The following is a 12,242-nucleotide window of genomic DNA, read 5'->3' as shown; positions in this document are numbered from 1 at the left end:
ACTCGGGAAAGAAGCGGTAAGCGCGCATCAAAGGACGCTCTCCAGCCAATGGAATCGACTTATTGTAATGACGTCTCGGTCAGGCACATTACATCCACTAACGGAAACGGCACGTGCAAGATGGTTGGCCATGACTATGCACGGCTGCAGTATACGCGGACCATATATGATCTGCGTTTGGCTGGAGGCGTGGGAAGGCCTTCAGGCGACGCGTGCGTACCTTCGTTTCGCGGTTGTGATCAGGTGTGCTCCTGACGCGCTTGTATATATTTGCTTCTCTCTTCTACCACATCTTCACGCATTATAATATCCTTTCTTGACCTCTTCTTTCCCCCTCAATGCAGAGTAGCAATTCAGATATTCATCGCTCAGGCCGACATCTCTGCCTTTTTCTCTAAATAAATCACTTTGCGTGTTTGCTCGGATTTAGAGCTGAAGTTTTAAATATAATACGTTTCAATGGTTACCGCGTGAAGCTCCGTCTTAATGCGATAGCACTAGGTGGGCTGCGAGGGCGACAACTGTGCGGCGTCTACGCCTCCACCTGTCAGCCATGGCAGGTGGTGCTTAGGGGATTTCTCTCTCTTTCTCTCTCTCTCTCCACTTGGCACCTGCCAACCGCCAGGCTAAGAATGAATCGGAAAAAATGAAAATGTCAAAAAATTGCTCCGCGAAAAGGAATAAAAGAAGCGATTACGAATAGAAATGGAATAGATTGGCGAGTAAAAGACAACCGAATCGTAACTGGAATAGATTATCGGGTGAAGGAAAATGCAACTGCATTCCCTCAGCATTCGTCTAATCGATCGTCCTCGAATTTTTTAATCGTGAACTGTTTTTAGCTCCAGTTTTCGGCAAACTCAAGCGAACATTGTCCGGCAAAAGCGGCGGGCATGACGCCAAACCAGAGGGCGAATGTGACGGCGAACCTGATCGAGGCGAACTTGAAGAAAAGCTTCCCTTGTGAACAGTATATGCAGTTTGTAATAAGGGAGTAATTACTCACTGGCATCCACCCCGGACCAGGACGAATTTTTCTTTAACTGCGAAGTTTCTGAGAAAGCTGTATAGATTTCTTCTGTAGCCGTATGGCTGCGTTTGGGTGGATGCCAATGAGTAATTACTCCCTTATTACAAATTTACTCCACCTTGTGGGATTCCCCTAAACATTTGAACAACAGTATGCACTTTGGCTGGCGCGCCTCGATCGGAAGCGCGCAGTGCAGGCCTACGAAGATATTCGAGTGAGGGTGCAGACTGGTTTGCCGGCGACAACACATACGAGTAGCATTGCGTGTGTTAGGCCGATTCTGTCTCCCAGTCGCTGAGAAGCCACAGGACTTGCCTGCGTAGAAGTTACTCGGGTGTAAAAGTTGTCTGGCTTTATGTGTACCGTCGTGCCGATGATTGACATGGGTCAGTACAATTTAAGTAAGAGTGCTGACTAACCTGGCTGATGCAAACCGGAAGTTGCGTGTACTGGCTGCGACGGCGGTCGAGGGAGCGATGCAGGGCAACTGTCAAGCTCTTCTCCATATTATCTGACTCAGTTCGAGAGACTGACTAGGGTAACCAGTTGGAACAGTGCTCGAAGGTAGCGAAGGCAGTCACCTCTTGACGACTGTTTTAAGTGCGATGCGTGTCGGACTTCGTTTGTCGAGTGGTCCCAGCGTGCGTGCGCATGTACTTAGTTTACGCTTCTAATTGCTACGGCGTGGAGTTCTTTTCGTGAATGCCGACGCGCATATGTGACAAGCGACGTTGCGCCTCTGCCATCACTCACTGAATGGAGAGCTTTGCGGCCACGAAATATATTGTTGCGCCGATTAACTGAAATTAAAGAGTACTGGCGACGTTTGGGAGCAGTCACCGGCACTTACAGCCTGGTAGAAAAAAAAATGTCGCTCAGCATGTGAATCGCACCGCATCCCTATTATGCTTCGGCCGCGGGTACATGCATCCAGCGTCCTCGTTAGGCCGGCCACGCTTTTTCTCTTCGCATCTTAATGGCCCAGGCATCTATGTATCAAGCTTACATCATCTAGAAGAGTGCGGTGAGGGGCTAGTTGGTACGACATTATGGAAAATATGAATAAATGCGCAAAAAGGACGGGACAAGAGAAAAGAAGCACTTGTCTCGTGTGTTTCTGTGCTTCTTCTCTCTTGTCCCATCCTTTTTGCGCAGTTATTCATATTTTACATAATCTCCCTTGTTTCTGCCGGCATGTAACCAGTTCTCACGATACGTCTCCTGCAAATTTTAGACCTGAAGGAAAGTTGCCTTCATTCACGTTTATTTTCTTATGTATACAAATTCGCGTGCTTCAAGGAATGGATCCTTTTCAAACACCCACTTGCACACGTACTATCGGCAACAAAAGTTTGACTGTTCGCCTGTTCAAGGCGTGGCTTCTCGGTTCGATGCTCGCTTGCAGTGGCTCCCCTCATGGAAACATCACATGGGCCTGTCTAAACATTGACGTGATCCCCAAGATACAAAACCCGAGTGCGGAGCAATGGGAGAGACTGCTGTCCAGCGACCGCTATGAAGACCAAGAAGGTCCGGTACAGCGAGCTCAACGGGCGGCAGTGGCCAGCGGAGCCCTGGACTGAGGGCAGCCGACCATTGAGTAAAGGTGGACGAACTCGACAGAGAAGACTCCTGGGGATACAGCCAAGGAGAGAATATTTCTGAAGATGCCCCAAAACCACAGAGTAGAATTAAGTTTTCTCCTCCTCCTAAAAAATAATAAAATAATATAAAATAAAATGTAGATACAGCCGCGAAGTACTGGGGGCTGGTGCTGCAGAACTGCATTCCCGCAGAACGTATTACTTGGATCACCGGGCGCTAGTATGAAGTGAGGGGGGGGGGGGGAGCACGGTGAATCGCGGTACTGATACAATTTCCACTTAGACTCAGAAGAGATTCAGGAGTGCCATGTCACGGTGAAGCGCGGTACTGATACAATTTCCACTTAGACTCAGAAGAGATTCAGGAGTGCCATGTCCGCTCGATGAAAGTGCACTAGGTTGTGATTCTGCGCTCTAAACCATTAAATTATTTATAGATCAGTCGCTGGATCGAGAGCTTTGGAATAATTTTAAGCAAACAAGGTTCTTAACGCACGCAAAAACCTTATACCCTGCGAGCGTTTGCGTATTTTAAAGCGACAGCTGCATGGGTGTCGTTTTGCGAGATCATGTCGTCGTCATGCCCCGAAATCATCCTCGTAGTGGCCTGGCTATCATGCCGGATGTCTGCCTTATATGAATGAATGAGCGACAGTGCGTGCATGGTTGCACACGTAGCACGTCCACACTATGCCCCTGTACCAACAAACCCCCAGTTCAAACACCACGGTTGCCATCGGTATTTCACACCAGAAAAGATGTCGCTGAAATTGATATTACCACGAGTGCAATCATCCGGTCCCTGTTTTGATCCATTAGACATGGGCATCGCGTTCGGCTCTGCTTCTTGGCAACCGCGGCTTGTATATATTCACAGCACAGTTGGTATACTTACCGTGTTTCACCTAAGATTGTCATCGATTTTAAAAAAATAAGCTTTCTGAGTTTGAAATGAAATATAAATTTGTTTTTTGGGGGAAAGGAAACGGCGCTGTATATGTCTCACATATCGGCGGACACCTGAACCGCGCCGTAAGGGAAGGCATAAAGGAGGGAGTGAAAGAAGAAAGGAAGAAAGAGGTGCCGTAGTGGAGGGCTCCGGAACAATTTCGACCACCTGGGGATCTTTAACGTGCACTGACATCGCACAGTGCACTCCATCGAAACGCGGCCGCCGTGGTCGGGTTCGAACCCGGGTACTTTGGCTAAGTAGACGAGCGTCCTAACCACTGAGCCTCCACGGCGGGTTCCTGAGTTTGAACAGCACTTTTTTCGGCATAGCAATTGTCAGTGATGCAATGAATCAGAATACAGCCAATACGTGCTAATCAGGCTCGTTAATTAATATTGAATAGTTACCTTTTACTATTACTGTTAGTCTAATTGTGTATTGAGAGGCTTGTTTCCGACTACAAATAATGTCCATATCAGTTTCTAGATTTTCGAAAGTATTCTTGTCAACGCTGCAGGGCAACGAATTTTGGGGCCGCACATAGCCGAAACCGAAACCGCGCGACCGGATAGAGCGCTATAGCCACGCCTACGAGCGAACGTCACACATCGGTGCGGCTGTCACGTGCTCTCTGCCCACTAACTGCTCCCAGTAGGGTGCTGCGAAAGGAACACGTGACTCCCGCACTGCTTTGTGACGCGCTCTTGTAGGCGTGGCTAGCGCTCCTTGTGACAGCGCTGTTTCGCTTTCGCCCGTATGCGCCCCCGAATTCCTTGCGTTGCAGCGGTGACGAGAATGGTATTTTCGAAAATATAGAAACTGATATTACTTGCAGTGGGCAACAACGCTTTCACAAAATTACCTGTTAAATATTACTAGTTAGCCAGCCTTAACTGTACGTATTATGATGCGGTACACGGCTGACGTTGCTATGACAAAAAAATTCTGAGAGTCTACGGCGAAACTCCTCGTATACGACGTAGTGCCCACGGTTTTCCAATTGCTCGGCTCACAAAGCTCCGCGATAGGGGCGCGGGAGCGCGACTTCATCGTCGTTCGTGTCCGTGCGAACGCATATTATATACAGTCGAACCTCGTTATAACGAAACAGTTTATAACGAAACATTGGATATAACGAAGTAATGACGATTCCCCTCGGAAGCTCGGCCAACACGGGCTTTAACGAAGCTACAGTTATAACAAAGTAACTGCCGGGCCCCTTCAACTTCGTTACAACGAGGTTCAATTGTACACCCCTGTGCCGTGTAGAGCGGCTGAGGTTTTTGGCTAAAGCCGGCTCAGCTGCGTAACCGTGACAAAGCACCCTACTCAGATCCGGCTCTATACTGGTTAAATCGCACCTCTAATAATTTTCTGCGGCCCCGGAATAAGCCATTGTTTAATTAACCCTTACTTGTGCTGCGTTACTCAATGAGGACAACAGCGTGGCCCGCAAAGGGTGCAAGCAACGGGCAGTGAGTTAAGTGCTAAAAGTGTTCTGCACCGGGGAACAGTGAAAGCGGCTGCAGCGGTGTGGGGAATCGCAGAACATCCTTATATTTTATGAAGTGGCTTCTCAGCGCGCTTTACGTGTTTAATTTTACCGTGGGAATAGTTCGTCTTTATGGAACGAAGATTCCTAGGCCTAAAACGAGAGTGTTTAGCAAAGCCGAAGGGGCGATATCCAATGGCTCTGATATCGACAACGTTGTGATCCGGTCAACGTCGTCAAAGTTTGTTTCATCCGACTAATCTTCTGGCCGAAAGTTTCAGACGTCAAACTACTTTTTTTTGTAGAAAACACGAAACACGTAGGTTTATTTTATAGAAGGAGCAAACAGAAGGACCATACGACACCCGACCCTGCACCGCAGGTTGCAGCATTGCAAAAAACGGGTCCTTCCTGAAGCAGTGAACCCGCTCGCAAGCGCACGACAAAACACCGACTCCTGTACACATAAGGACGAAGACACGTTGACGCCGAGACGTGGACTTTCATGCGCGCGCACTAAGTCGCGCACAGATACGGAGGGCTTGTTCACCACCAGCCAGCGCCTCCAGCGCCGTGCTTTCCGTATCCTCCAGCACCACGGTAGACGCCGACTCCGCCACCCAGTCCCCCAAGTCCACCGCCGTATCCGCCCAGCCCGTAGCCGCCGAGGCCTCCAACACCGTAGGCACCTCTGTATCCACCAGCTCCGTACCCGCCGCGAGCCCCGACGGGCCCGTACTTGGCCGCAAGCACGGAGGCGGGCGGCTGGGACGACCGGAAGGCCACGTCGGCGGGGCTCTCGCTGGCGGTGCCGGGCTCGTTGGTGTCCACGATGGCGCGGAAGCCGCCCGCGTCGGCGGCGTACTTGACCTTCCTCTGTCCGCCTTCAGCCGTGCTGATCGTGTAGGACCCCTGCACCCTGCCGCTGCCGTCGGCCACCTCCTGGCGAGAGCTGGAACCACCGAGACCTTGAGCGACGTAGCCGAAGTTGAACGGCTTGGGCCGCACGTCTTCGTAAGCCGCCCTGTAGCCCTGTGCAAAACGGGGAAGGCACGGGTTATCGCGAGGGCACACCTCGATGGCTGGCTTCGTCGTTATCTGCCTACACTCCTACTCTTCAAACTTAATTTTTAGGCAACGAACCACACATTCTTCTAATAAAACCTCACCATCATCGCATGGCGGTTTTTCTGCTAGTGCAGCCAGATGTGGCTGTAATTGCGAATCACTAGCACACATGCATTGGGTACATGATTCCCTCGCGAAAAATAAACTGACAATCATAACACAGCTGCTGCCCTCATCGCTTAATCATGAAAGTAATTTTTTTTGCGACCTTTCTTATCATTACTTCTTTTTCGAGAGATGATGATGAGAGAAACCTTCCTTGCTCGCAGCTTTAGCTCTACATGGCACATTTTGTGCCGTAAACGGGGCCAGTGTCGTCTTCAGTTCGTAGGCAAACTGGGGAGGGGGGTAGTTAGCACCTACTCTCATTTTCTTTCTTTCCTCTCTCTTCCCTTCTATCTCGCCCTCCAAGCGCATGCTCATTGACAAAATATATACACAGGAAGAGAGGCTACATATGTAAACATCAGTTTTATTTTTCTCTTGTAAAGCTAATATGCTAAAAAGAATGAACCCATGATTCTTAGATTTCTTGCAGGACATTCATAACGTCCTTAATCTATGCGACAGAAAACATTGAGGAACAGAAAAATTTCCTAACAAGCTAGCAATTCAAATTTTACAAACTCATTACAAACTTCTTGTTATATTTAGTCAAGGTCGGGTTGCACGGTACGTCTGCCTCGCCCCCGGCAGCAAACTTTTGCTGAGCGTCGGGAACGGGGGACAAAATATTGTTGTGTTGCTAGTGTTGTGAGGCGCTCTTCATGCGAAGAGCAAAAGGCGGAGTTAGAGACGGCTTATTCTGATAGGCACGTTCCTCCTTCAAAACATGCGAAGGTCTAACAGCTGCGAAGATTTGAACCGAGGATTCAATACCTCAGGACTTCCGGTGCCCCGTTTAAAAGCCCCCATGCACTGCTAACTGCATCAAGTTACCATGCTTTGCAGTGGGAATATACCTTCGTTGTCAAGAATAAGTATTCCGTATATTTAACGATCGAAATCTGCTCTGGAAGATGGACATCATGCACTGACCCCAAAAAGGAGCGCGCTAGAGGACAGCTTACTCTCTTCTTACTCCCATACGGGCTTATTTGTGTTTAGACTGTAGATACTTGAACTGTAGGACTTGGACTAGGACTGTAGCGCTTGTCCTTCGTCTTTCTTTGCGTCCGTGTGTTTTTTTTCGCGATTTTCGTCTTACAATGCATTACCAACTAGCCCGCACCCACACCTTACTAAACAGGAGACGCTCGGAATGCTCCCGTTGACAGTCGGGTCCCTAGATGGTGTACTGGCTCTAAAACTCTTATTGTTGTCATCCTTCTCCATTGTTGATAAGAGACAAATCAGCGTGCCCATGGCAGTTTAAGGCTGTTCTTAAGGCTGTTCTCTTCTTCCAACTTTTAGACGAGTTTAGTTCTTTAGCTGATTTGTGCAAAACCGTACGAAAGAAAACATGCTGCCCCTGACCCTGTTGCTCATATCCCGGTAGGAGGGCACAGGAATCTCCCCCCCCCCCCCCCCCCACAGTCCCACAGTTCCCACAGTCGGCGCCTATCGTCGTCATATGTCCCAAGTGAAAACTTTCGCCTTCATCTACTGTTCATCAAGTATGATGGCTAATGAGGTGGAGTTCGCTCTCAATTGCCTGCCATTAGATATCACATAGACATGACCGATGAACATCATATTATCAGGCTGTCACTAAAATAAACACACTGTGCCACAGTGAGCGTTATGGTTTTGCTCCGGATAATTTCGACCACTTGGGGTTCTTTAACGTGCACGGACATCTCACAGTACACGGGCCTAAATGCGACCGCCGCGGCCGGGATCGAACCCGTGTCTTTCAGGTCAGCCCCCAAGCACCATAGCCAGTGGGCCACCGCGACAGCTGACAGTGAGCGTTATGACCACGTCGTCTCGGTGCAACCGTCCCCACTCGCTTCTTCTCGGACGACTTACTCCACCGTAGTATCCGCCGCCTCCGCCTCCGTAGTAGCCACCACCGAGGCCACCTCCATACAGACCGCCGTAGCCACCCTTGAAGCCGTCACCATGGTGTACGCCGAGACCACCTCCGAGTCCACCTCCCAGTGCAACGCCGCCGAGTCCAGCGCCCAGTCCACCGTAGCCGCCGCCGACGTATCCACCTCCAAGGTTGCGGGCGTTAGCCAGCACGGCGAAGCCGAGAACGGAGAACATCACCTGCAAGTCATGTGGCTGAGCAGAAATATTGCCAACAGGGCGTGCGCAGTACACGCCCCGAGCAAGGTGCCGAATTAATTCAAGTCAATATAAGCGCTACCGAAGCTGTGGCCGAGTTGAAGCGCCATTATTATCTATAATTAGCACTATATAATTAGGTGTAATAAGCGAGGGACTAAAATTTACGCACTTCTTCGTAAAATGGACTTAACTTTAAATCGTACGATCGTGTTTGGAGCGTCACCAGGAAATACACCATGCAGGACAAAAATTCTGACGGTCTTAGATTCTGCAGTAGCTATTATTAAAATGTTCCGAGTATTCCTGTGTCGTAAACATTCGTCGTGTTAAGACAGAGTGAACTACTTAATTATTTTGCAAACTATAACTACTGTTCATGTAGACCACTTGACTTGCAGCACACTCTCTAAAAAAAAAGAGTGTGCACAAGAGTACAGCTTACTACCTTATTTATTCCTATAAAGGCATATTCGGGTTTAGAGTGTACCGATGTCCCTGGGAATCTTACGACATCAAGCAGTGACAGGCTGTTTCTTTTCATCTTTGTTATGTGCACTGGTTTCTGCGCTACGCATGAATGACAAAGATTCGAGTGGTGCGCCCCGGTCTATGTGCTGGAGAAAACCAAAGCTATCTCTTGAAGGGACTATTTCAACATGCTGGCCACTCTATTTAAAATGGCGTGCTCCACATAAACTGAGCATCAGTGCTGCACTGCATACAAAGGCACCCTGTCAGGCTCGAAGATGCGTGAAGCAAAGACGTTTTCGTTGTTGTAGCGGTAGTCGGTGCTTAATATATTTAATTATTTTAACGGGAGGCATAGATGTAAACACTACCGCTAACCCCGGCTTCCCTCTTCTTTTCATTAAGAAAATTTCTGAGTCGCAAAAACTCGTTTCTTTTCTGTCATCACTGGACAATTCAATCACGTCAGCTTACGCGCTTGAATCGCTTCCGCAACTCCATGCAGTCTTTGGAAGACCTCCGTGGTGCGCTCTGTCCACAGCCGCGCGCTAACGGCGCAGACTCTGCGGCATTTTTGCACTCGCAAAGGCAGGCCCAGCCCTCGAAAGCTCTCTATAGTCCTGGGCCTTGCCGAGGCTTTGATGAGCGCGAGCTGCCTTGCGAATCTCGGCTGGGACGAAGACTCCGTGTACTCACCTTCCACATTGCTACGGCTTGTTGCTGTTGCTGCCGGGATGAGATCGTATGTGTACAGACCGCCAGTCGGCGGCCCTTTTATACGGTCCGCGCCGATGGGACCGTCCGCTGGCCGGAATGCATGCCAAAGCGGGTGTGATCCAGATGCAATGATCACCTTGTTTTTCCTCCTGTGATTGCCTCTCATTTCCAGCGTGTCTTGCTCCGCTGTCACCTCACTGTCTCTACTGCGTAATGCGACCAGTCGGCAAGGGCGAGTTCTGTCAAGACTGACGCCCCCCCGCCCGCACGCTGCCCTGGAATCGCTCATCGAACGCATTTCAATGGTAATCGATGCTTTCAACACCGACTTTGACCGGAAAGGATCACGCAAAGACGGGAACGGACCGTGTGCTCCTTCGGCGTAGTGGTGGTGCCAGAACGCGATTTCTTCACCGGGGAGTTTGTCCACAGGTTCTGCCGTATACCGCGATAACCCCCACTGGGTTATCACGCCTGTGTAATGTATAATGTATAAGGAAGCATTACGATGTTTTCAGTGCGATCTTCTACGGTACATCTCCCGCCGGCGACTGCAACACGAGCACGGCTATTTAAGCCCTCCAAGACGCATCCGCGCTTGGTACATTTCCTCTTGTGAAAGAATGGCTCTAGGTAATATGGCATACTGTGCATGCAGCGGTGAACCACGAACTCCAAAACAAATGCTCGAATATTGGGCAGTGTGACAGCAACTTATTTCTTTGAGGGCCGTAACGGCGACGTGTTGAAGTTTACACTTCATTTTTGCCCATCAGGAAGCATCCCTTGCGGGATACCAATGAGGGCTGTTAGATGCGCTTCTGGCACATAAAGCGGGTTCGGGCCAGAGCAAGGCATAGCCAGCGTTCAACTCGACTACGTTCTCACTACGAAGGAAGAAAGGCGCAGTTGGAAGAACGAGTGTTTAATACATAGTAAGCTACATTAAAAGAACATTTCACTAAGACTCGGATCGAAAACTGACACGTGAAGCCGCGGGCGCAAATACGAAGCTACACGTGTTCGCTAAGAGCGCTCGCAGGCCGCACGGCCAACCAAAGGATTACACCGTGCGACGCAACACGGTGGAGGATGGGGAATGCGTGGAGCGCAGCTTGACGAAACAGGTCTCTATTCGATAGCTTATCGCGCGTCGCCACTGTCGGTGGCCGGAATACGTTCGGGCGTGGACTCTAGCATACATACAAGGTGCGCGCGTTTAACCACCCGCGTTGTTGGTCCCCTGGCAAAGGCCAGGGAATTCGGAGGGAGGGAATGCTACGCACCATGCTGCTGCCTGGGTCTGTGGCAGTATCCCTGTACATTACCCGCTCACGAACTCTCGTCGAAACAGCGCCCTAAACATTACTCGAAGTGACTCAGTTGGGATGCGAGATCAAAACGGGAACTGCAGGGTTGCCAGGTCCTAAACTCAAAAATGAGCGACAAAAATCGTAAAAGTAGCAAAAAACGTATAGCAAACCTGCAGGCAAGGCCTCAAAGGTAGCCAAAAATGGCGCCTATAGTCACCACAAAATGGTCATCAAAAGCTGAAACGTTGTCAAATTTAATTATTCTTGTAGGGCGTTGGGTAACAGTGTCTGTGAGTAATTTGGAAGTGTAAGATCATCGCTCATGAAATAACAGAGTAAGTCTAGACCACAGGATAGAAGCACAGAAGCGCAAATTTATGACATCAGTTGTAAAGTAACCAGAATTTTGTCTTTGCTAGAGCAGAAAGACCTGGTTTTCTTAAGACACATTATTGTAGTTCCCATGTGTATAGGGGACAATTTTATTTTTGCATCAAATTTCTTCAGTGCTCTGTAAACGAGAGCACGGATTGATGCGCTTATTGCTTTTGTCCGTTTTATCCGGTGATCATTTTGTTTTTGCTGCTTTCCATTGTATAAACAGACTGGTCGCCAAATGAAGCTATTCACGGCATTAGAAATACAGTCTCGGTAAAAGATTTCAGGCCACGTGGTTTGCCTTCAAGCCGTGTAATGGGACACTAATGGCTCCCCTGAAGCTCTTCACCTGTGTAAGATAAGGAGAGCTTTCGTCTTCTTCTTTCAAAGCCTTTTAGTTTTCTAGGGCGTAAACGCCTTAAAAATCTTAACCAGTGCTCTCGTTTTCAGAACCGTACAACTGGGTTGTCGGACTGACATGGGCCGTCGATCATTAGTCAACGCGCATTGAACCAGTAGCGTAAAGAAAACTAGATACAGTGCTTTCTAAGTAGCAAATGCACCACCGGATGTTACTGGACTTTCTTCGAGAGCCCTGAATGTACCTATGTTTGTAAATAACACTTTATTGCAGCAGCCACACTGCCGCAATAAAAAAAAGTCACTTCCTTACATCGCTGAGGTACAGTACGTTTGTGTGAATGGCGACGGAGCAAATTGTATTGCTAATTCTAAGGAAGTACTCGATTAAGGAAGTTCTAAGGAAGTAAGTAAGGAAGTAGCCAAGTAACCGAGCTCAATTTTTTTGCAGCCAGGAGGTCCCCTAAAATTGGAAGGGACACTTTAGCTTTGCCCTATAAGGGTATAACGCGATAGTTTTGATTGGTTAACGCCCATATATGCGGAATTGGTTGTTCCCAACTTT

The 12,242-nt window shown here is 49.0% G+C and overlaps 1 protein-coding gene and 1 pseudogene across 2 annotated transcripts in view; both read right to left on the bottom strand.

Moving 5' to 3' along the window:
• Window positions 1-4,636, bottom strand: part of LOC144097632 (uncharacterized) — an 11,061-nt pseudogene extending 6,425 nt beyond the window's left edge. Inside the window, exon 1 of the transcript XR_013307088.1 lies at window positions 4,600-4,636. The product of XR_013307088.1 is annotated as an uncharacterized LOC144097632 (transcript). The remainder of the gene's footprint in view (window positions 1-4,599) is intronic.
• Window positions 4,637-5,624: 988 nt separating this feature from the next.
• Window positions 5,625-9,614, bottom strand: LOC144097631 (uncharacterized). The gene is made up of 3 exons (XM_077630286.1): window positions 9,606-9,614; window positions 8,178-8,420; window positions 5,625-6,110 (listed from the first exon to the last, which is right to left on the bottom strand). Exons 1-3 carry the CDS (start codon window positions 9,612-9,614, stop codon window positions 5,625-5,627), a joined length of 738 nt encoding a protein of 245 aa, XP_077486412.1.
• Between the last annotated feature and the right edge of the window lie 2,628 nt (window positions 9,615-12,242).

Source organism: Amblyomma americanum, chromosome 7, assembly GCF_052857255.1.
Source record: "Amblyomma americanum isolate KBUSLIRL-KWMA chromosome 7, ASM5285725v1, whole genome shotgun sequence".
Classification (NCBI taxonomy): Eukaryota; Metazoa; Arthropoda; class Arachnida; order Ixodida; family Ixodidae; genus Amblyomma; species Amblyomma americanum.
This window is presented reverse-complemented; position numbering and strand designations above follow the sequence as displayed.

Bases quoted from the DNA above. Each gene is read 5' to 3' on its own strand.
- LOC144097631 (XM_077630286.1), bottom strand. The intron at 6,111-8,177 runs GTAAGTCGTCCG...CGTTTTGCACAG, and splicing joins GCGGCGGATACTACGGTGGA to GGCTACAGGGCGGCTTACGA.